At 40.0% G+C, this 23,640-nt stretch overlaps 1 protein-coding gene across 1 annotated transcript; it reads left to right on the top strand.

The window, feature by feature from the left end:
* Nucleotides 1-2,342: 2,342 nt before the first annotated feature.
* IL20RA (interleukin 20 receptor subunit alpha) lies at nucleotides 2,343-21,352 on the top strand. Its single transcript, XM_083856872.1, has 7 exons — nucleotides 2,343-2,942; nucleotides 13,531-13,660; nucleotides 15,877-16,055; nucleotides 16,769-16,944; nucleotides 17,558-17,702; nucleotides 18,203-18,342; nucleotides 19,871-21,352. Exons 1-7 carry the CDS (start codon nucleotides 2,354-2,356, stop codon nucleotides 20,783-20,785), a joined length of 2,274 nt encoding a protein of 757 aa, XP_083712998.1. The 5' UTR covers nucleotides 2,343-2,353; the 3' UTR covers nucleotides 20,786-21,352.
* Nucleotides 21,353-23,640: the final 2,288 nt, after the last annotated feature.

Here is a 23,640-nt window from a genome sequence, read left to right as displayed (position 1 = left end):
AACACAAGGGCAGACACTGCCAGCCTCACTCAGGCAAATTTCCAGTGAAAGCCAACAGCAACTTGGAAAGAAGGGTGGGATCACAGGTAGTGTTGGAGCCAAAAGCTGTGTGTGCACTATTCTGCAAAACACACATATTTCTTAGAAATTTGAGCAGTACTGAGAATGAAAGGGAGATTGCTGAAAAGAACAACTATGATTTGATTATAACTGCAGCTCTTGTGATGAGGGAAATAGAAAGAAAACCAAAAAGTGCACTCGCAGTCCCAGATTGATGCAATCAAACTGGTTGACACTCCCCACCCTATCAAGCACAGAATTTCCTCTCTTGCTGGGCTTCTAGGGCTAAGGATGTCAGGTGAAAAAAAATCCCTCAAGCCTGCCAGCAAGTTCCTTGGAGAAACAAACTGCCCCTGAAGACCTGTCACATAGAATCTTATCAGGAAAAAATTATCATCTCTTTCTCATACTTATTTGGCAAAGGCAGAAGCTTATCCCATCACCATTTCAACACCCAGCTAAAAAGAGAATAAATCTAAATGTCAAGGATGGGATCTTTTTCCATTTTTTATACATAATCCTAAATGCTCTTCTGACTTTTTCCATTGTATAGCTGAATTGACTTCTTGAACCATTTTTTTATAATAAAGAATAAATTCTTCAGTCAGAAGAATTCAGTCTTTTAGCCACTTTGTACAGCAGTTAAATTTTACTCTTAACCACTCTCTTGTACAATCAACCTGGAGTAAATCTGAGGAAGTTAACGGCTATATGCAAATTTGCTATAAATTTGTAAATGAGAGAGACTCAGCTAAAATGAGATTATTCTATCCTTAATTTCTTATGTATATCTTTTATTATAGACAAAAAAGAAATAGAGATGGAGAGGAAAAAATCAAGCTACAATGGAGGCAATGCTCCACTGTCACGGGTGAAGATGCAGGCAGAGGTGATAGCAAATTGTATTGGCAGTGCCAAACTCTGGCAGGAAAAGGGTATTAATCTTTCTCTTCAAGGAAAAAAAAAAAAAAGAAAATGGAAAATGAGACACTGAAATTGAGGAGCTACTTTCACTCTTTATAATACTCAGAAACTTTAGACACTTGAGAAAAAGTTTCCAGTCTAAAGCCAAGCTGCACTCTTCTTAAGTCAAGTCAGCTGGGACATTTCCAAAACCAAGGCTAGAGGAATAAAAAAACTCACCAGAAAGCCTCCTCTCCCTCTGCTTAAAATGTCATTTATCCACAAGAGTGCAATAAGTTTCAGCTGAACGCAGAAAACTTCCAGTTAGAGAAAGTAGTGCCATCTTTCATCAAAGTCTTTGTGAAAAATATGGCCAAAATTTATTGACAGGTGAGACATCATCCAGTTGAGTATCTGAACTCACTATAGGTCCTCTCTTCACTCACTGTATGTATACTTAAGGCCATGAGCAAGCAGGATTACTTGCCTTGTGACCATGGCCTTGAACAGCTGTTTTGTCTCTGGAGTTAGAATCAAGGCTAGAAACCTCATTTTCTCATCACACTTTCAGAGTAGGCCTCTGTATCCAGACAAAGGCACCAAGTACCCCCTTCCTAACACAGCACAACAGGCAAAAAAAAAAAAAAAAAAAAAAAAAAAATTGCAGAGAAGACACAGAGTGACAGTCAGTTACCTGGGAGAGAAACCAGTGTTTCCATCAAAACACACGGAACACATGAAAACAGCAACTGGGGAGAGAGGTCCATCAGGAGCTTCACTGTAGTGTGTATGTCTATATGCATACACATACTTACAATATATATTACCCTATATATGTACCACATACAGTTCCTCATCCTCTGCAAGTTAGAATTAAGGCAAACAAGACAATAATTTACAGACACAGCCTCTTGTTTCACCAGTCAACCCATGCTGACCATCACTTCTGTGGATTGATCTGTAGCAGTTGCCCTGATACCTGGCTCTTGTTTGCATAAAACTCTTTTTATGCAGAAAGGTCTGAGGGAAGTGGCTGCTGATGAAAGGACTAAGAGACCAAAAACGGGCAAAAAGGTGCTAAGATGGAGGAAGTAAACTTGAAGGGAAGAGAACAAGTGGGAGGACAGTGGAATCAGGTCAGCTGGCAGGAAAGGAGCTGGCAGGGTCCATCTCAGAGAAAAAGGGCTGATGTCTCAGCACCTTCAAGTGCCAGAGCCTCCTCAAGGATTCAGTCTGTAGCACCCCATGAGCACAGCGTGCACCTTCCAGGTTCCCTCATCTCCTGCTTTCAGTGAGGGCTGCACTGAGCAGCTCCACACACGCTCAGCGAGAGCTCTGTTCGCAGCAAAAACATGTCATTTCTCACAAATCCCGAAATGCTGAGGTGGGAATGTGCCTCTGCTGCCCTCCTACTCCAGCCGGGCTCAGGTGGAACAGGATGCTCAGCATCATCACACAGATTTGGAGTATCTCCAAGAATGGAGACTCCATAGCCTCTTTCCATCTTCAAATACCCAATGAAATGCGAAGTAGCGGGGGAAATGGTATCTTTGAACACCCAGTGATGTACCATGTTAGCCTTCAGCTTCCTCTGAGGGAGGAAAAAAAAAAAAAAAAAGTGTGTAAGAGAGCATCCCACTCACGTCTTACGGTGGTTTCGAGGGAGAATTATTCATCAGTGAAAGCACTGAGGGCTGCAGGAGAAGTCACCCCGCAGCTTGGAGACGGTGCAGCATCTCCGGGCGCTCGCAGCTTCCCCCGCCCGTCCCCACGGGCCCGCAGGAGCGGCACCGCCCGCCCGGCACCGCCTCCCACCTCCTGCCCTGCCCTGCCCTGCCCTTCCCGGCCCGGCTGCCCCGGCTCCGGCTCCCGCCCCCTGCGCCGTGCGGGGCGCCCCGGGCCGGGAGATGCGGCCCCGATGGGCGCCGGGCTCCTGCTGCTGTCCCTGTCCCTGCTGTCCCTGCTGGTGCCGAGCACAGGTGGGTGCCCTCGACAGCCGAGCATTTGGTGTTCGTGTGTTTGGCTGCAGGAGGAGAGCTGGGTGTTTCTCTAATGTTGCTTCATCTCTTCATTTTCTCTGTAATTAAGCTGGAATTAGGTTTACGAAACTCCGTGTTGATTTTGCTGTCAGCTCTAAGTTTGGTAGCGTGCTGTTGAGATAGTTACTGTTATACGCATTTGGGTAATTCCCCAAATACCTTTGGTGTTAGTAGGTTCCTTTCTGTTTGACGGGCACCACCCTCAGGAGTCTAACTGAGCAGTCAAGAGCTAGGCTAAAACAAAAGTCAGGGTGCGCTTTTGGTAGAGACACTCAGCTCTTGGGTCAGTGTCCTGAGTGGCTCCAAGTCCCTTCTCCCGCCTGTTGACTGTATTATGTGGTGGCAGCCACACATCCAAGCACGAGAGACACAGGGAGCAAAAAGGGTGGCAGCTGGAGTGGGCTGTGGGAGCAGCTTAAAGAGCAAATTGTCTCAACATGGACGGGGATGTTACCCAGTGGGAATGAGCTTATAAACTAAAGCCTGGAATGTTTTTGCAGGGGGAAGTCCTCTGCTGCTGTTAAAATCATGTTATTTCTTTTTATATACATATATATATATATATATGTATCTTCTGTTAAAAAACAGAGCAAGGCATTGGAGGGATTAGCAATCTTCTAAGAAACCTACTCTGCCTTTGTGCGTTTGTTCTCTGCTGCAAGTGTTGCCTCCAAAACTCAGTGCATAAGGACAGAGTCTGCTCCCGTTTAACTCCACAGCAATATTTCCTGATCTGGTCAGAGCTGGAAGGTAGTGAGGAGAGTTCTTCATAACCTGAATGCCTTGGAGTATCACCTAGAACTGTGTCCCAGTTAACTCTTTTGACAGACTACTCCAATATGCGTCAGTGATTTTGAGTTGCTTTCAGAGGTACCAATGGCAGCTTCTTTTTAAGTAACTGACCACATAATTTTCATCTTATCTAAGTCAAATGATCGTTAGTACAAGTGTTGTGGAAAATCCGTACAACTGGCATTCAGCTACTCTTTAAAAAAAACCCTTAAAAATGTATTTACTGCTGGTTTTGATTCCAAAGAAAGTTTAGAAAAATATCACGGGGGTTGTGCGCCCTTTGTCTAGTGGTTGTTCAAGGCAGAAGGGAATCTGTTTGCACATTCCTGAGTTTTTAGCTGGACGTGATTTCAGGTTTTTGTTGACAGTCAGCACTACCAGCATGGAAGGCAGAGCTGTGCCTTTCACTGAAGGCTTAGAGCTTCCATTTTCATCTTTTTCAGCATGAGACCATAAACGTTAGTTTAATTCATCCTAGCAGTATTTTGCTAATAATGGAAGAAATTATATGAAGTGTAGAACTGTCCTTGCAGTGCTCATGTGCTTTCTCTGAAGTGAAGTGATAGGTAGAGAAGCCCCTTTTGGGTACTTTGTTCCAACAGAAGAAACCAGGACCCAAGTGCCATGTTAAAGCAGTTTTGCAGCAGGACTTTGCAGACTCAGATTCTTACACTTTACGGGATCTGTCCTGTGCCCATCTACTCGGGATCTCTTGTCAGGTAATTTTCTGAACTCTTCAGCACCAGCATTTAAATGCTAAATTATAGCTTGACCTTGGCAAAGCACCTTTTTTTTTTCACTGTGATGTGTTAGTAGGCATGATTTTACCCTTACTGGATCACATCTACTGTTCCAGCAGTCTCTAACTGCATTCTGTTTTTAGGCCCTGCTGTCTATGAACTGTACCTAATAGACTATCTGACCAAGGATAAAAAGTTCACTTGTTGCTACAACTGGAGTTTTTATTAATTGGTTTCACTCAACCATTTAAAAATCAGTAGTGTAGAACAAACAAAAAGTGCAGAAAATTGAAATAAAATGGAAAATTAATTTTTTCAGTCAATGGGATCAAGAAATATTCAAGCATGTTCCTCTTTACCATATGGGAGAGTTTAGCAATTTTTGTGAGGAACTAATAAGGATATGAAGGAACAGCCCAAATTTTCTAAGTGGTAGAATACTAGACTATTAACTTACCAAGCTTCATCTTAAATCCTTCTGCTTGCTTTTATGGGAGGTTTCCCTAACCACATTCCTCTGCAGTTAGAGAACCTTGAAATCCTTGGCCCATAGAGTCCAGTCTCTCTCTTAGAGATCCATACAGAAGAAGGGATGCACTGGCTACTACAGTGTATCCTTATTCTGAGGAAAGGGAAATGAGCCTGAACACTGTACTGCAAAACTAGAAGCAGTTTTATTTATTTAAGGCATATTTTACTATTTTCTTTCAGATAAGGTGTGTGATTTTGAAACAAACTTCAATCATTTCTCTTACTGTATTTTTGTCTGTATTGTGACACAGTCTTGGAGCTCAGTTTCTTCTGGATGAAGCTGCCCTTGAAGATGTGCTTCATCAGTGTATCTAGTGCAAGTACAGGTGGTCCAATGTTAAAATGCAAAAGCCTGAACCATATGTAACGCAGACAAGGTTTTCTCAGTATAAACATTTTAATGTAACAGACCAGGTTGCCATCCTTGCTAGCATACATCCAGCCTTAGATCCCACTGGAGCTGATATATGGCTATATCAACTACATTTCATATGATGCAACCTTGAAAACTTCTCCTTTTTAATCTTTTCTACTAATTGTGTAAATTGCTTGTTCTGCATTGACACACCTGATTTAATTTACGCCTTTCATATTCCACTTTGTCGTATTTTTCTATTAAATAGTAGTTTGAGAAGCGGCTTCAGGCTTCCCTTTAAGCAAATTTCGATGTGTTTTCTTTCAGTTACTAGAATTGTACTGGAATGTACAAAAAATCTCTTTTGATGTTGTTCTGGGAAATATATAAAAAGAAGCTAGAGATAGAAAAAGTAGTGGGGAAAAAAACTGTAAAGGAGACTGATTTTTTGAACTCTCGGCTTGAAAATTTTGTGCATATAGTATTTTGTATAACCTAGTATATGTCTATATACTTTGAAGGATTGAAATAGGTGTGTGTTGGTGATAATCTGTGTGTTTACCAGAGAGAGGATAAAGCTTCAGTAATAAAAGTGGAAGTATATGGGGGCATTGAGCTTGGTGTTTTTGCACAATATTTCCTTGCTCTCTGCTACTGCAAAGAAAAGAGGAGTAAATGTAAAATAAAAAGAAATAAAAATGGATATTGGCGTAAGGAGAACTGCATTATATGAAGGAGTATCATGTTGATATAGCTGAAAGGCTTATCCTTACCTTTTCATCTCCAGCTTCCAATCTCATGTCAGGATATTCTAGACAACGCTGTGATCTAGCCCTAGTACTTGGCTTTGTGTATGATTCCTCAACTTGACAAGTTCTTATTGCCTGATATTTAGGGATGGAAATGGTTAAAGGAGTCAGTTCATTCCACAGAGGCACTTCCAACACCATTGGGGTTTGCGAATAAAGCCCAAAACTTAGATGTGCATTGCAGTTCTCTGTGCAAACACTCAGGTTCACCACTGTAGCTGATAACCATTCCTTTCTGCGACTCTTGTTATCTAGTGACCTTTATAGTCTTAATTCCAAGAGAAGCAAGTGGTTAGGGTAACTCAAGTCATTTGTGTAGTTCCTGTTTATGTTTGGTTTTATAGTTTTGGTTTGTACAGATTGATTTCTTCTGATTGAGCTCTCCCCAAGAAGTCTTATTGATTATCTGCAAGTTAGAGAGAGAAAAGCCACCCTTTTACGAGTTGAAAAAGAGGTCCTGTATTTTAAGAAGCTTAACTTTGTAAGAACCTGAATTTTGGAACTCAGGACCGTCTCTAGATAAAAATTTAAAATGACATACAGCTCTTTTCTTTGTACTTGGTGTGCCAGTTACTTGGGATATTGTTTAGAGGCACCATATTTCTATTCAGAGTCACATACCAATGGAGGGATGCCCCAGGAGTTCTCTGCAAACAGTTCCTTCCCAGAGGCATTGCCTGCAAGATGTGGGGCATTACAAGGTTTCTGGGAGTGTTGCCCTTCCTCTCAGATCTCAGGCACAGAAGGTGTTCAACTTTTATCTTCTTAGGATTGTCTTTCCCTCAGAAAGAAAGGCAAGTGCTCATCCCCCATCAGTGTTACATGCAATCACCTGTGCAAGGCAAAATGTAGATTCACAGTTGTGGATTTCACTAACTATAATTGCTTTGACTCCCAAGAAAAGCAAACTCTCTTTTCTAGAAAAGACATCAGTAGGTCACAGACCAAGGAGCAACAACTATTAAGTAATAAATACAATGCTGTTCATTCTAATTGGACTGTCGTGGCCGAATAGCTGTTAGTGCTGAATGATGAAAGCCAAACATCATTTTGGCTCAATTTATATGCAAGTGATAGATATATTTTGTAAAGATGGATTAGGAGTGTACCAAAATGTGGTGTATGGCAATTTGGCTGATAACTGTCACAGAGCATCATTTGACAATATTTCAGATAGAAAGCTTAACTCTTGGATACTTTGGAAAACATCATGTAAAATGTCAGGCATTCTAAATAAGCTTGCATTTTCTTGGCTGTTCAATGTGATTGATCTAAGCACTAACAAATTGGTAGTGCTAAATATATTCTAGAGAAGAAAAAGCTCAACCTTAAACACTGAACTGTCAGTCAATTTTCAGTATTTCATATAATTTCAAAACCTCTGTTTTAAAAAACAGCTGTTATGTTGTGGCATTGTGTCACCACTGGGCTATTAAAATTAGTGTAGTTCTTTTTTGACAAAATTGGTTTTGCATGCCAAACTTAACAAAACCTCTTTCCATTTTAAATTAAAAATCAAAACAAAAAGAATCAAGCTGGGGCCAAACCAAACCATCAAGCACAAAACACCTCAGTCAGATGACAACTCTGAAAGCCTTGAAAGAGCTGTGACTAATTTTAGACAAGTCCACTTTCATTTCACTCACTTTGCTTGTTTCAGGCCAGTATTGGTCACTCAGAACTAATAGAAAACATACTTACAATAACTTTTGCCTTATGGAAAGCAAAGGTGTTTCCACAGGACGTGGGGAAGGTGGTGGGAGCTCTACTTTTGTACTTGCAAACTTTCAACACAGTGGGAAGAAAATTCAGTTTATTTTATTTCATACAAGTTAGTGAAAAGGAATGGGTGTCAGCTGCCATGGGCCTCTTCAGCTGTCTCCTGACAAACCTTCAGAGGACTGGGAAGACTTTCTTCTCCTTTCTGAGGCTGAGTATTTCTGGACTGAGTATTTCTGGTCCTTTGACCAATGTTCTCTGTAGAGGTGTTTTGTAAATTAGGATATGGTTTGGATAAAAATGGCAAGGCTTCACATGAAGGAAGAGAGCCCATCAAGGCAAGCCATAGCTTCAGTCCCACTTCTGTATCTCCTGTTCTTCAGGTTGTGTTTCCACTCATACTCTGATGAAATTACCTCCTCAGGCTCACCTGTTTCCAGTGGCAGCCTGCCCATTTCTTGAAAAACAAACCCCACATGCCCCAGTCTCATCCTTCTCCCACCTTTCCCCACCTCTTCCCTCAAGTTTTTCCATCTGCTCCACCAGCTGGTTTTCCTGCAGTCTTATGTCTGCCTTTCTGTCCCTGTCTTTCTTCCCCCTGTGCCCCCTCTGAACAGGCTGTGATGGGAGTGACGGGCTCCTCTTGTGGGAGAGCAGAGAGCAGTGCTTTGTGGTTAGCTCTCGAGCACTGCTATGACTTGAACAGGAAATCACCTCTGTGCTCCTCCCCACATTCCCACCAGTGCCGTTCAAGTCAAAGGGTTTCACTGACCTGACTTCATACCCAGCAGCAACAGAGTTCCAGCAACCCATCAGGAGAAAGGCAGCTGGGCTGTAATGGCTCCTACGTAACTTCTCCTCCTCCTGCTCTTTCTTCTATTCCTCATTATTTGGTCTGCTGAGTTCAAGTCAAAAATAATCTGCACAGAGAAAAGCTTTCAGGATCACTTAATTTTTAAGACGTTTACTCATTTGTTTAAATTGTTGCTAAGATGATAAGTAATAAGTTTGCTAAAGGGTATTTCTGACTTTGCTGGGTTTTCCTTACTCTGTGTAACTTACCTCCAGTTTTGGCTCAGTCCCCCTGTTTACCACTTGATGCACTCCCTTGCATTCCTGCATGGCTGGTACTGACTTGCCTTGAGGTGGAAATGTTCCAGAAATTATAGCCCCAACACTCTGCTTGTGAGGGACACTGAACACGATGCTAAATGGACATTAGCTCTAAGTATGACCATTTTCATTTTTATGTTATACTTAGGCATGCGTTTGAGGGACTATTTTTAACTGAGAACAACATAACAATCAAAACAGAAGAGCTGGAGGAAGTAAAGAGAGAAAAAAAGTGCTTCAAAAGATGAGAAGCAACAGCATAGAAGGAGCAAACAAGATATCAGAGGTATATGGTGGAAGTCACCCAAAGTTGAACTGAAAGATTAAAGAAAGAGCAGTGGCTTAGAGCATTCATTGCCAGAAAGCAGGGTATCCTAGAGTGAGCTTACGCTTCACTGGTGGCTCTAAGCTACCAGTAGGAAAAGGTAAATCAGGGACTCATTTAAAAGGCTGTCCCCTCTCTGAGGTGTCTGAGTGGGAGTTCAATCCATGGCCTTGAGGTGGCAGCTGCAAATGCTGAGGCACAGCTGCAGTGATGCTCACAAATTTGGTACCCAGCAGGAAGGTTTCCCTTCCATTAGAGGTGCTCCCAAGGGCCACTTTTATATAAGAAAATATGACCACAATTGAAGCCAAAGTCCCTGCCATTGTCAGAAAAGCAGTTCCTCTTTTGAATTTTGAGATGACTGTAGGGGAGGAGTTATTGGCGTTTACTGCTGTGGGTAGCAAGACTGTTGGAGTAAGGCTCATCTTTCTATCTTAATGCTTTCCACATCACTCACTGTCTTAAATTGTATCTTACAGTTGCCTAGAAGGTTCTGTGATCTTCTTTCCTGCAGTATTTGATCGGATAATTTGGTGTTGCACCTCTGTGCCATGCTGCAGTAAAATACAGCAGATGATCACTCTGCTTGAGAGGGCTCAAGTAAACAACTATGGTCAACCAGGAGGCACTTGGATACCAGTAGGTCAGCTTTCAGTGAGTCCTCTGCCTTGTCCTCAACCCAAAATTTTTGGCACTGCGTGGAAGAAGTAATCTAAACTTTTCTGTATTTATATATTTTTATGATTTGCAGCTGCTGGGTTACCCAACTGAAATGCAATGTTAAAAAATCTGTTTAGAGGCAGATGACATGGGTAGTTGCAGCTGTATTTGTTCTGCAGCACTGAGATTAAACACAGTTGTTTGTCACCAAGGCAGGCAGGGGGACCTCCTAGCAGGTAAAACACAGATGCATTGAATGGGTAATGGTTGTAACATGGAAACAATGTGTATTTATCCTTGTGTCTGTATGTATGTGTCTGTGCATGTGTGTAGATAGATATGGCTATAACCAGAACTGAGAATTGAACAGTACTGACTTGAGCAAGGCAGGTACTTGGCAGGGAGCTCTATGTGGTTAAAGCAGACCGGCATTTTAAATCTGGTGATTTCATAAAGAGAGGATGAAGCACCTCCATGCAGACTTTTACTCATGGGAATAATCTCACTGAGTCAATGGGGTTTTTCACTCACATGCAAAGGTGTTTTCAGGGACAGTCACGTCTGTTTTGAAGAGTCTCACTATAGCTTATTCTAAGATCAGGACTTGGCTGTTCCTTGTGGTGGTGAAGTTGGCAAGCCTATATTATTATTTCCAGTCCAGGTATCAGTCATGAAGATGTAAACAATGATATTACTCAAGGTTTGATTTACAGCATTTCCCAAGACAGTAATAAGGGTTCTATTTTTTTTCTATGCAATAAATAAATGAAGTGACTTAGTTATACTGGAAAGTGAATGACAGCCATTGCTAGCAATCAGTGTGGCAGACTAAACCCAGCAAAGCAACATGTGTGTATGATTTCTGCTCCTAGGCCAGTACAAACTGAAAATGCTCTACCTGTGCCATTAATAAATGAAAATTAAATCAGAATATAACTGGATGTAATGTGTTTAAAGACTAGAAACTGAAAGACTGAAGACAAGTTCAAAGACTGAAACACGCAGCTGTTGCATCTACTTGAATCCTTTCCTCACTGATAACTATGGAACGTTCAAGCTCTATGGATGATCTTCTCTACACATCCTGATACTATTGATCACCAAGTAGACATGAAAAAATTTATTCTTAACTCTTCCTGGAGACATAGGAGAGTACAGTAGTTTTATTCTTTATTCACACATGCAGAATTGTGGTATAACTAACTTGCACAATTTATTGTAAGGGCAGGAGCCCTCTCGTAAAGGGGCAAAACCAGAAATAGAAACCAAATCTCTGCTTTTGCATCTCGTGGAAAGTTAACGGTCTCAGTCCATTTACCTTCTAAATCTTACTGAGCTGGGGGTAGGTGGGAGCACACCAGCAGTGTTGTAATGCTTTAGATCTTGTAAAGATACAATCTGTGGCTTCTGCATACTGAGATTGGCTCCTCTGCTGCAGTCAGTGTTTCTGTTTTGAAACTTTATTTACCACAGCAGAAACCATACTGGGAGGAGGGAAATTAAAACAAAACAAAGCTTAAAAATACTGAAGAGTCAGTTTCACACATTAATAGTTGAAAAATATTTTAATGTAACAGCCAAACACATGACTCTTTCTACTTTAAAATATTCTTGAGGAATATAAATGTTTTAAAATAAGGGTGGACAAACGTGGAAAGGTACAGGGAAAGAACTTTCTCAGCTCTCCTGGGAAGCTTCATCTTAACATTTGGATTCACTTAAAGCAATTGCAGAGGACATTTATTTTGGGGAAATGAAAACCTTTGATTTTCTAGATTCTGTATCTCTCACTTAGAAGCAAGTGTTAGAATAAGGCAAATTCCTGGAGGATCCCTTTTGCTGCTTTTATATCCCCTGGCATCCTGGAACTTTTTTTATGTTGCTACAACCAAGTCTATAGTTTGAGCTCTTACAGACTGACTGTCATGGGACATTTCTGCATCCAAGTGTCAAGGAAATGGGACTTTCTACTTTTTGTAAATCTTGCCCTAAGGACTATACCTGACAAAACTTGTTCTCTGACTAGAAAATGGAAGCCATGAACACTACCTAAGTGCTAGAGATAAAAGAGAGCAACATTAGAAATACCTTCCATAAACAGTGTTGTGATCTGAAGATACAGATGCATGCATATACCTGGAAAACCAAGAGTTTGCACTGAGACAGTTTGAAGTAATAGATCTCTACAGAATTGCAAGGAGATTGTTTTAATAAATGTGTTGAAGAGAAAAAAGCTTTTACTGTTTGGCTCAAAGACAGACAGTAGTCTGCACATTAATCAAAAAAATGGTGGTGACTTTTGCTTACAAAAGCAACTATATGTTAGGTATACAGGAGGATGAAAACTATTGCTCTAGTAATAGTGAAATATAGTACAAAAATACCCTGAGGTCTGCTTACAGAAGTAACAGCTCAAGGACTATTCATTTGAACAGGATCCCACTGTTTGGGTTGATATATTTTATTTCCTCCTTTCTTTGCCTCATTTTGTTATCCCAAGAACTAGAATTGCATTCCCGGAGAAGGAGATTAAAGGGTTTTGAAAAGTCCTGAAAAACCACAGAGTCACTTTTTCTCTTCCCTATTATGTTCTTGTGGCTACATGCAATGGGAAGCTCCTTCCCAGCAGCGGCAGCTTCAGGGCTGGTCTCAGGGGTGCTCTCCACAGAGCATGGCAGGAGTAGCTGAGGCTTGAGTCATAACTTTGAATTTGGGATTCTTCCCCTGGGCCCCCAGGCTTCATTTTGCAAGCAATTTAGCAATGTGGGCACCTTCATGACATTTATTAGATTAGAGATGGGTATTAGAAAGGTCTGAAATTGTGTTCTTAAGATACCCAAATTTGCCTATTTATTAATTTCAAAAGCTGGTGCAGTGAACAGCAAGTTAGATGTGTGGCCTTACAGTAGATGTTTGTTTTTGACTTTCTGGAGAATCAAAAGGGATGGTCAAATGACACTGGGGCTATTGTGATCATCCAGTCCAGTTCTCCGGAGTAAAGTCATACTTCACTTGTAAAGCTGTGTTTGCAGTAGACTCCGTATGTCTTTTTTTAAAGTGCCTGGTGTGCCTTTAAAAATCTACTCAGCTACAAGAAGAAGATTCTAGTGAAGTATTAAGGTTATTTTTTTAATTTTTGGTGTTAAATTTTTCTGATATTCAAATACAGTTGCAATTTTTAAAATGTGTGTTTCTTTTAGGCCAAGATTTTCTAGCTTTAGCTTCCAGTCCCTTTCCATGCCTGTCATAAATGGCACAGCCATTTTTGCTAGAGAAAAAACACACTCGTAAAGATGGAATTTGAGACTGCTCTAGGTAGGGACACTTGTAAAAAAATTGATTTTCCATAGCCAACCACATTATGATTTGAATGCTAAAAACGGTAGAATTTATGGCCTTTTAAAAATAACTGTCTCTTTTGGTTACTTTGTATGTGTTTGCTAATTCTTAGTTCTTGTTGTTCCTTTCTTATTTTCTTTCTCAGGAGAGTTGTATTGTTCTTTGCCGAACCCTAGGAATGTGCGTTTTGAATCTATAAATATGAAGAATGTCCTTCACTGGTTAGCACCAGAAGGCACAGGTGATGGAGTACTCTACAAGGTGAAGTATGCAGTGTAAGTTGGCTTGTTTATCTCCCACTGACTTTTATTTTAGAATTTTAAATAACAATTTTAAAAGAAAAGCGAACTGTGTGCAAGGTATTGCTGTTATAAAGTAAAGAAAGAACTGAAGTGTGAGCTAGGCTTTATTTCACAGTGTGGTTTTTAAATTCTGCTTCTGGCACAGTTCACTTCATACCAAGTTAAAAAAAATTATAGGGAGATGTTCTTCCTATGAAAGAAGTGGAGGAAGCAATACTGTGGAAGCTTTAAGAGGCATTCCTCCTAAAATGAGAGAGAAGGATGAAGAACTGTTCTGTGGACTGGTATCTGTCCACATACATCCTCTGTACATGTTTAAATGGATAGAGAGATGTATGATTCAATCAATATTAATAATATCCAGTGTGTCATTGCTCTTTCCTGACAGACCCACTCCCCCAGATTTCTTCTGATCCAACAAGGCTCTCTAGGATAAAGTACACCAATGTTACCAAGCATTGTATAAAATCAAGTAATGTGGTTGGAATTATGTCTTTACATTGTCAAGATCTGCACCTTAGTAGGGTATCAAGGAATTTTCATGAGAACCAGACTTCATTTCCTTTATTCCCACTGGGAGAGCACTGCGTCATTCTGAAAGGCAGTGATAGAAGTTTGGCTTCTAAATAGGTGTAGCACTGTTGTCACAGATTATGTAATGCTCCCAATCTTTACCTCTAATATTTACACTTGCCTCAATCTAAGAACATTTTCTGAATAGTAAAATGAATGTCGATCTCTAGAAGTTTCCTTAAACTTGAGAGTGCTCAGCAGTTCCAGAGTGAACAATAATTATTTTCATAGTTTAGGGATGGTGTTCTCCAATTCAGTAGTTCTGCTAAAAGAAACACTCGCTCTCCCTACACCTCCAGTTGGAGGCACGAAAAGGCAAAGATCACAGATGGAAATAAGAACAATTTACTAGAAACAGCAATGAGATAGGACAATGAGCAGCGACAGCAGCAATACTAATGATAAAAGTGTACAAAAGAGAGAGTGCAGAGCTCGATTCGACTGCAGCCATGCCACCCAAACTGCTCCCTCTGGTCAGGACCAGTGTTACCACACTGCTCCATCTGCCAGGCTTCCTGCACTGGAAAAGGATCACCTTTCCTCTTGGAATGGAGAGAGAGCCCCTTTCCCATGCTCCTGGCAATGATGGAAGATGGTATGGGATAACATTAGGATCTTGGCCATGCCCACACAGCTCCAGGCTCCACCTCCTCATGGCCAGTGCAAGAAGTAACCCTGTCCTTGGCTGAAACCAGGGCTGTTGTCTGGGAGGTAAAATGTTCAGAGAGAAGTGTCTGCACTGACTCTGAAGGGCCAGCTGGTCCATGAAGAGTCTGTAGTCATAGGTATGGCCATCTTTCACACTGAACACAAAAACACTCATGTCCCTCTACCCCCAACAGGAGAGCAAGGCCTTGAGATAGGTGGAAAATGCTGGTGAGTGATCTGGCAGTCAAGCAGGAGCTGCCACACACCCTTCCTAATTAGCAACCAAAGTGTTAGCAAATTAGCAACCAATGTGAATTTAGGGAGCAGGAGCTTCTGAGCAAATCCAAACAGGAATTTTCCAAGAAAATCTTGGTTTGTTCTGTTTGTTCTGTGTAAGAGCTGGTCAGTACTGAGGCATCGCTGGTAGCAGATATATGGCCTTTTTCATAGTGCTCCAGTTGAGTCTTTCTTTTAAACTAGAAAACAAGGCATCAGGCAGGAATGTGTAGTCTCCTGTAATTCATTATGGAGACCCTGAGCATCATCCGTGTCCATACTTGAGAATGAATCACTGGCCATTCTGACTGAACTCTTTGTTTCCATATAAATAGTTATCCTGTCAATGTTGTCATGTGTTTAGAATTTAAACTAAAGCTGTGGAGACTGAAGTTGAGAGATCTCTGGTCTGCACAGGCAAAACTTGACTTAGATTGGTATCACTAACATCCCAGTTAGTTTCATCTGGCTTCTTCTGAATAGGGCCTACTCTAATTTAATTTTCATTAAAAACTTGTGGAACTCTTGTGCTTCATCTCAGCTGAAGCTGGGATTCCTTGAAATTTCAAATTTCTGTTAAACACAGGAAGTATTTTATCAGCCAAAATAAAGCAGAGAAAATTATAATATAAGGTGACTAATATAATGGAAATAGATTTTGTACAGCTCCTTTCTCTTTCTTTTCAACATAGATATGGTGTTGGCAAATGGATTAGAAAGCCAGAATGCAGGAATATAAACAGAACATGGTGTGACCTCTCCAGTGAGACTTCTGACTATGAAGAGCAATACTATGCAAGTGTTAAAGCATTCCGCAATGGGACATGCTCTGACTGGATGGAAACCACACGATTCAACCCTCTAACAGACAGTAAGGAGAGCTAAGCACACAGCCAGATGTTCAGTGGCCTTGATTAATAATGTGTGCTCAGACTGCACATGCCTTCACAGTGTATGATATTTTAATTTTAGCTTCAAGTTACATTTTTTTTGGCAGTTGTTTCACATTTGTTGTTCTATTCTGCTTTTGACAGAAATAATTGAAATAATAAATTGGGATCTGGAGATATATCTATCTATATCTCTATATCTCTAGAGATATATAGATATATAGATATAGTCTGGTATGTACTGAATCCTTTATAATGCTATGGTAAAGCCTTACTCAAGGCAAATAAAACCTGTAGCACATTCACAGTATAAATAACTCTGATTTTGAAAAGGCTTTATTAAACCAATCAGTAAGCATACTCTAGTGCCCAATATTTCTTACCTATGCCAGATAATCTAAGAACATACTGGTAATTCAGTCTATTTTAGTAAATTGGGTTTCAAGGCTGTTTATCCTGTAAGACTCAGGAATTCTGTGGCAAAATTCCAAGTCAGTATTTACTTTCTCACTGTAAAGATCCTCTTAGTTATCCGATCAAATTATTTTCTATCAATATAGATGAATTATTCAAAGCTCTACTTAGCCTCCCACAAACATTGCAAAAAATGTAGTATGGTCAATTTGATGAAACTGGTACAACCAGCATGCCTCTGCTGAATTTGACTGCTTTTTGTACATGTTCATTTTTCCAGCTAAAATAGATCCACCCATGGTAAGTGTATCTTCTACTGACAGATCTATTTCAATCATTTTGACTGCTCCTGAGAAGTGGAAGGGAAGTCCTGAGGAAGATTCCATATCTCTGCTTCAGGTGTATCCTGGCCTACAGTACAACGTGTCTGTCCTCAACAAGAAAACAAAGAAGCGGGTAAGCTTTGACAAGGCTGTAGAACTGCTGCTAATAAATCTGTGCTCTGTGCTTCTTGAAATGCCAAGATTAGCCAATGTGTAGTAGACAAAAGTGCTTTGGTGTTTTGATTGGTTGTGTTTGTTTGGGGTTTTTTATTTGGCTGGTATGTTGAGGGTTTTTTCACAAAGGTACAGGAAATAGAGCAATTACTTTACTTTGGACTCCAAGGTCTACATAAGTCCTGTTACCCTGAGGCTCCTATCTGTTCCAGAACATCCCAGTTTGAAATATTTTGTGGAACCATACCATGTGCTTGTTTGTGTGTCAGGACAGGGCTGGAGTGATGCTTTAGCTCTATTGCAACATCAGCACAAGATTGTGGGCCGGTAGTGGCCAATGTTCCTGCTTCACATGAAGCATGCAAATTGTTCAGTGATGCTGCAAGAATCTTTGATTGGAAGAGAAAACAATCAGAGAGGATGTGATTTAACAAGTAACTTGAATATGGTTTGGAAGAAAAGGATGCAGCTGGCAGCTCTTAGAGTATCCATCTTTCTAAAAAATGTGTGCTCATGACCTTTCTGTACCTCAGGAATTAAAGAGGTGCAAAAATATTTTTAATGTCTTTCAGTGGCTCTTCTCCATCAGCAACAACACCTTGGTTGTGCCCTGGTTAGAACCTGGAACAGCTTATTGTGTCAGTGCACAGATTCATGTCACCACACCACTTTTGGACAGTGGCTTTTCCAAAGAATACTGCATTACTACATTGAAAGGTATGTGTGAGGTGGCAAATTAAGAAAAAAATACAAGTTAGAAAAAAACATTGTGTTTGAATTTGTGATTTTTTTAATGTATCCATTTTGAGAGTGATAATTAGCATGCTTTCTCCTTTCTCTCTGCACTTGTACCAATAAAAAAAATGCCTCTAATAAAGCATAGCTGGGACTGACGGGAAAGTACATCAGTACCTCTGAAGAAAAGTATCTGCATTCTTTGAGTTTTAGTGTGTGGAGAATGTTTCTTCTCCTTGAATGTAGTTTGGGAGTGGCAGATTGGGTCAATCTGAAGTTAGCAACAGGAGAACCTAAGGGAGGTGTTGTTACTTCTTTTTAGAATTTAATTTATCATTTGGACAATAGTAATAATTGTCCTGTAGCTCAATTTTTTTTTTAATTTCCTGCAAAATCCTTGTTTATCTAAAGCATTTGCATTCTGATTCCAAAATGCGGTGAATGCACATATTACACAATTAAAACTTTTATTTTATTAACAGATAAAACAGAAGAGAAGACTGTAACAATCACATTTGGATATATTATGCCTACCATGCTGGCTCTCCTTTTTATTTCTGTGGCATGCTATTGTGTGCATAGGTATATACACATCCACGAACAAAAACATCCAACAAACCTGGTAAGTGTCACTGCCAAACTCGGCACTCACAGCAGAGCTATGTGTTTTCCAGAGTTCCAAGCAGGCTTGGAGGAAACTGTGGCAAGCTGCAAATAAAAGCTCTAATTCCCACTGAGATCAAGAGAAGGAAACCACATCAAGGATTATTAAATGCTTTGTTTTTTTTTTTTTTGCAATAACTCAAGTTTGCAATGGTCAGAACAGAGCTGTTGGTTTGGGAAGTCATTGCCTGAAGCAAGGTCTGAGGTGCACTAGGCAAGGTCTGTCAGGATATCAGAACTCCATAAATTTATCTAATGTGAAGCACTGTGTAAAATCAGTTGAACAAAAGTTATTAATTTGTTGATTTCAGAAACAAGAAGGGAAGACAATTAAGCAGTACAGAAACACCATAATGTTTTCTTGGACTATTACTGGGTATTACCAGATTTTTCCACTTAATTGTGATTGTGAAGGATTTAACACATGTGCACCATACAGATAATTTAACCTGGATTTCAAGAATACTTTGAAATACTGTACCATTTCCCAGCACCCAAAAATATATAAACAAACACATTCTGTTATTTAGACAGCCCATCAAAAAATGTTCTCAAATTTCTTAGTGCTAAAAAGTTCATTGATTTTTTAGAAAGAATATGTAAAATCTATGAAATGTTACTGGTTTCCAACTCACGAGCTCAACAAAACTTTCTCACAGGTATCTTTAAGCAAGTTGTTCAACTATAAACATGTAATTATAATAATGAATGAAGAGTTCAGTGTTAATCCAATCTGTGTGACACTGTGGGATGGGAGATACAAGGGAGTTGGTTTCAACATGCTGATCTTGCTGAGGAAGATTAGAGAAGTGCAGAGGTGTCAGGAGAAATCTTCACAGAAAGACTGTGAGTTCAGAAGGGCACAGAAGGATTGGAGCTGCTGCTGCAGTGTGTTCAGATGTGCACAGAAACACCTCCTGCACTTGATGAGGCATTTGTTTTATTTCAAAACTGTGGAATCATAGAGTGGTTTGGGTTGGTGGGGGCCTTCAAAGGTATCTACTTAAACCATTCTGACATGGGCAAGTTATACATTCTCTGTAAGTTACACATTACCATGTTACCTGATACTGCGTGTGGGAACTGGTTGTGACTTCATTTTCTTCTCACTGGTTAAAAGGAGTGGAATAGATTTGGTAATCTTTGGCCCAATAACAAAGACTGATGTTTTCACCAAAGTCTTGAATTTATGCTGGTTTGGAAACAAAACCCATATTTAACAGAATTAATCTAACCATTACATGGGGAAGGGGAGGAAAGGGATATTAAAACTGGTCATAATATAGTTTTACTTTAGATAAAATAAAAAAAGGGGAGCATATTGACACTCGTGAATGTTTATATGATGAACTTTCTTCTTCCCTAAGGTGAAATAACCTCCTAATATGGTCTAACCTAGCCTTATATTTTAAAAATACAAGATGGTATAAGAAGCAGCAAGATGGTATTTTTATTATACTTCACTCAAAATATTTCTTACTTTCCAGGTATGGCAGTACACTGACAAATGCAAGGAACAGGTTTTCATACCAAGTGAAAAAATAGTGCTCAACCTTATCACCGTTCACAGGGATGACTGTAAAGAATGCAGTCATCTTTCGGAAGGGAAAAGTCCTCATTATAACACTGTTTACAGTGACACTGAAGGGAAGGATTTGCCTTCTAAACAAATGCTGAAAGCAAAATATTTGCTTGATATTCCACGTGAAGAGATTTCACATAAAGGAGATACTTTAGTGGAAGGGGACCAAACTGGAAACTGGGCATCTCATGGCTGGTCTGGAACACAGAATACTTGGAGAGATAAAAATGCAGGAGTTGTAGAGTATGAACATGATGTAAGGGCTGAAGACTTCAGTCCTGGTCAGAAACTAGAAGAGAAGTTTCCTGCCCCCGAGGGGCTACAGGGTGAGCCACAGATTGCTTTGGAGGACTTGGTTGATATGGAAACAGGACAGCCATATTCCCCCCAGACAGAGATAAGGGTAGGAGACCTTTGTTTGGGACAGAAAACAGAGGAACTTAATTTGAAGGTGTTTGATGCAGCAGATGAATTGCCAGGTGAGACCCATATTGACTTCATGGACCTGGATACTGAAAAGTCTGGGCAGACATCCTATCATCAGCTGGAAAAAATCACATGGGGCTTCACAGAGAAAGAAAGTGTGCAGACCACTTTAGTTGATTGGGATCCTCACAGTAGAAGACTGTATATTCCTACTTTGTCCAGTGTTGAAAATCAGGTGTGTGAAGGAGTATTCAAGTGTGATGATCCCAATGAAGAAGGAATTTTTCTCAGCCTCTATGAGAAAGAGGTATCTGGTGAATTACCTGAGGACCAAGAAATGTATCTCCTGCAGTTCAAAGAACAATGGGGACTTCACGTAGAAATGGAAGACTGAAAAGTGATTTTCTAAAATATTAAAAAATGCAAAATCTTGTTTATTTTGCTAAAGAGAGTGCTAGACTCAGGGGAACAAACACATCTTAATGTTTCAAAAATTTTTGAACCCTCACAGTTGAAGAATTTATTCATTATATGTTATTTATAACAGTTTCCAGCTGTGATATAAATGATTTTGACATCAATCATAAACCTCTTGTGATTATGGTTGTTGTGACGTTATATTCTTTTTTTAAATAAAATAATTTAAAAATAAATAAATAAATAAAAAGAAAAAAATATTTTAAAATAAATATTTTTACAGAGGATGCTCCCACCTGGCAATTCCTTCTAAAACAAGTTACCAGCATTTGAAAGCAGTTACTTTTAGGGGAAAAAAAAAAACAACCAAGCAAACAAAAAAAATGGGAATAATTGTAGGACAAAGGGGTTCAGTGAAGTGGCTGTAATTGTACTGGCTGGACCATGGCTCAGCCAGCCTTAGACACAGGCAGCAGAGCATCTGCCTGATGATGCCCTGCAAGTGTCTGTTCCTCTCCGATGGCTTCCATGGCAGTGTGGCAGGACCAGCTCCAAGGGAGAGATCTGCTGTAACAGTGTGTCTTTTTCAGAGTGCAGCTATGGCCCTTCTAGATCCCAGTCAGCCTCTCCAGTGGAGAAGCTGCTTGAGAAGAATTCAGGCACTCATCAAGCTCACACATCCACACACATTACAAGGCAGCTCAGCAGAGAGGCAGAAGGCTCCCAGCCCCAGATTAATTCCAGCAAGCATTTATTCCATGTGCCAAAGGTAGAATCCAGAGGCCAAAAGAGACCCATCATGTGGTTTGTCTCAGTTATAGATACAGTGTCTCAGGTTCATGGGTGGTACAGGGGGCAGGGCAGGGGGCAAGTGACCATAGGGAAGACAGTAAACTGGACACCAGGCCCCATAGCCAATGGGGAAACAGGGAAAGGGGATACCATGGGAGGGGTGGTGGACTTGAGAAACCCAGAGAGAAGATTGGGCAATGTTTGCAAGGAACCATGGGGGTGAAGCCTTTTGTTACATCTGGGAGGGGTAATCTTCACTTTTCCAGGGCCAGGCAGTTGGAAATTCCTTTAATGGCACAAGGGACTCCACAGTCTTCCCCAGACACACAGAAGAGTCTACTTCAGGCACTTCACACTCACTGTGCAGCACCAAGAAAGTGTTCCTGTGGGCTTGCTTTTATTGCCTGGTGTCCTCACCAGCACTTCCGATGCAAGTTCGCTCTTCCTTCATGTCATGTGATATTTAGGACAGCAAAATTACAGGACATTCTAGAAATTCCTTACTAGGGCAGATGGCATTCTCCTTCAAAACTCTTTACATGATCTTGTAATTTTCTTCTGCAATATGGGGCCTCTAACTCATAGGTAAGAAACAAGTATTTGCTTTTTTCCAGTAGCCCATTGAATTTTACCCAGTTACTGCTGCCCTAAGACCAATCACTTGTGTTCAGTGTATGCACATTATCTTGTCCATGCACATGGATAGATAAAGATGATTCAGCCGTGTAGTCAACCAACATTCCTTGAAGGTATCCCTTGTTTTGGGTGTGTATTTCTCCTGGGCTGATTTGGCAGCTGCTGGTGTCTGCTGCTGCTTTTTCTGTTAGGTGAGCAAGCCTTGCACCAGCGGTTAAGGATAACTACTTATAAGGATATTTAACATACCATAATCAAGTAATTGATGATTAAAATTTGAAAACTTGGTTGCTTATCTATAGAATCTCACTTCATTATGTTTTTTTGTGGTTGTAATCTTTCACTGCATCATACCCTGTTTTGTTTTGGCTTTTTCTTTTTGGTTGGTTTGTTTTTGGTTGTTTTTTTTTACTTTTCAGTAACAATTAGGTTGTATAATATTTATTTCCTCTAATACTTGGAAAGGCATCACCTTCCTAGTTAACAGTATTTTGATTAAAATACAGTATGCTGAGATTCTTGCAATCATTTTCATCATAAATTTATGCTTAGGAATAGTGGATAATTTTGGACCAAAATATTTGTGATAGAAGTTTGCAGCACTTTCCATGTACCTTCCTTTTGATGAGAATTTGCATTAGATTCAGAACTGATACTAGATTATGCAAATAGTCCTTCATATTTGTATGATACACTTTGAAAGTGCTCTCAGAATGATCACAGCAAAAGAAAAAAAACACTAGTGGAAAAGATGTTAATGAAGATAAGAACTTGCTTTTATATGCAAAAGAATTTTTCAAGTTAGCTAGTCAAGTTCTGGAACTGATGAAGAAAACATAATGGTGCATTATTTCCATCAGTATAGTACCAGTAAATTGTTGATGGCCTTTTTAATATCCTTAAAGTTACACATATTTTTCTTTAAAATCTTCTAATTATGTTAATCAAATGAAGCTGATCAGACATGGTACTTTCAGCAAACGAGTCACCAAGGAGCTGAAAATTTGTCAAACAGTAGAGGGAAGAGAAAAGCAGTAAGAGAGCTGACATGTTCCTACTCTTACTGCACTTTATTAAATTTTGCTTAGCCACATTTAGTAGACTTAATGCAGCCAAAAGCAAGATCATGCATCTAGAATCATACACCTAGACTACAGATTATACTCAAACAGTGATTTTGAAAATTATACAGAAGAGGAATAGAATGAAGAACCAGTTTGTTGAGGACAATAGGATGTATATTTCTTGATTATTATGGCAATAAAACCAGACCTTTAGCTGTATTTACAGTCCTGATGTGACTACTACTGGAAAAACTGTCTCTGGTTTACCATATAAGTCATGAAGATGAAAGGCAAATGCTACTATAAAAGGCCAAAGCAATGCACTCTAGAGCTTGAAAAA

This window comes from Zosterops lateralis, assembly GCF_965231275.1.
Source record: "Zosterops lateralis genome assembly, chromosome: 3".
NCBI classification, from domain to species: domain Eukaryota; kingdom Metazoa; phylum Chordata; class Aves; order Passeriformes; family Zosteropidae; genus Zosterops; species Zosterops lateralis.
This window is presented reverse-complemented; position numbering and strand designations above follow the sequence as displayed.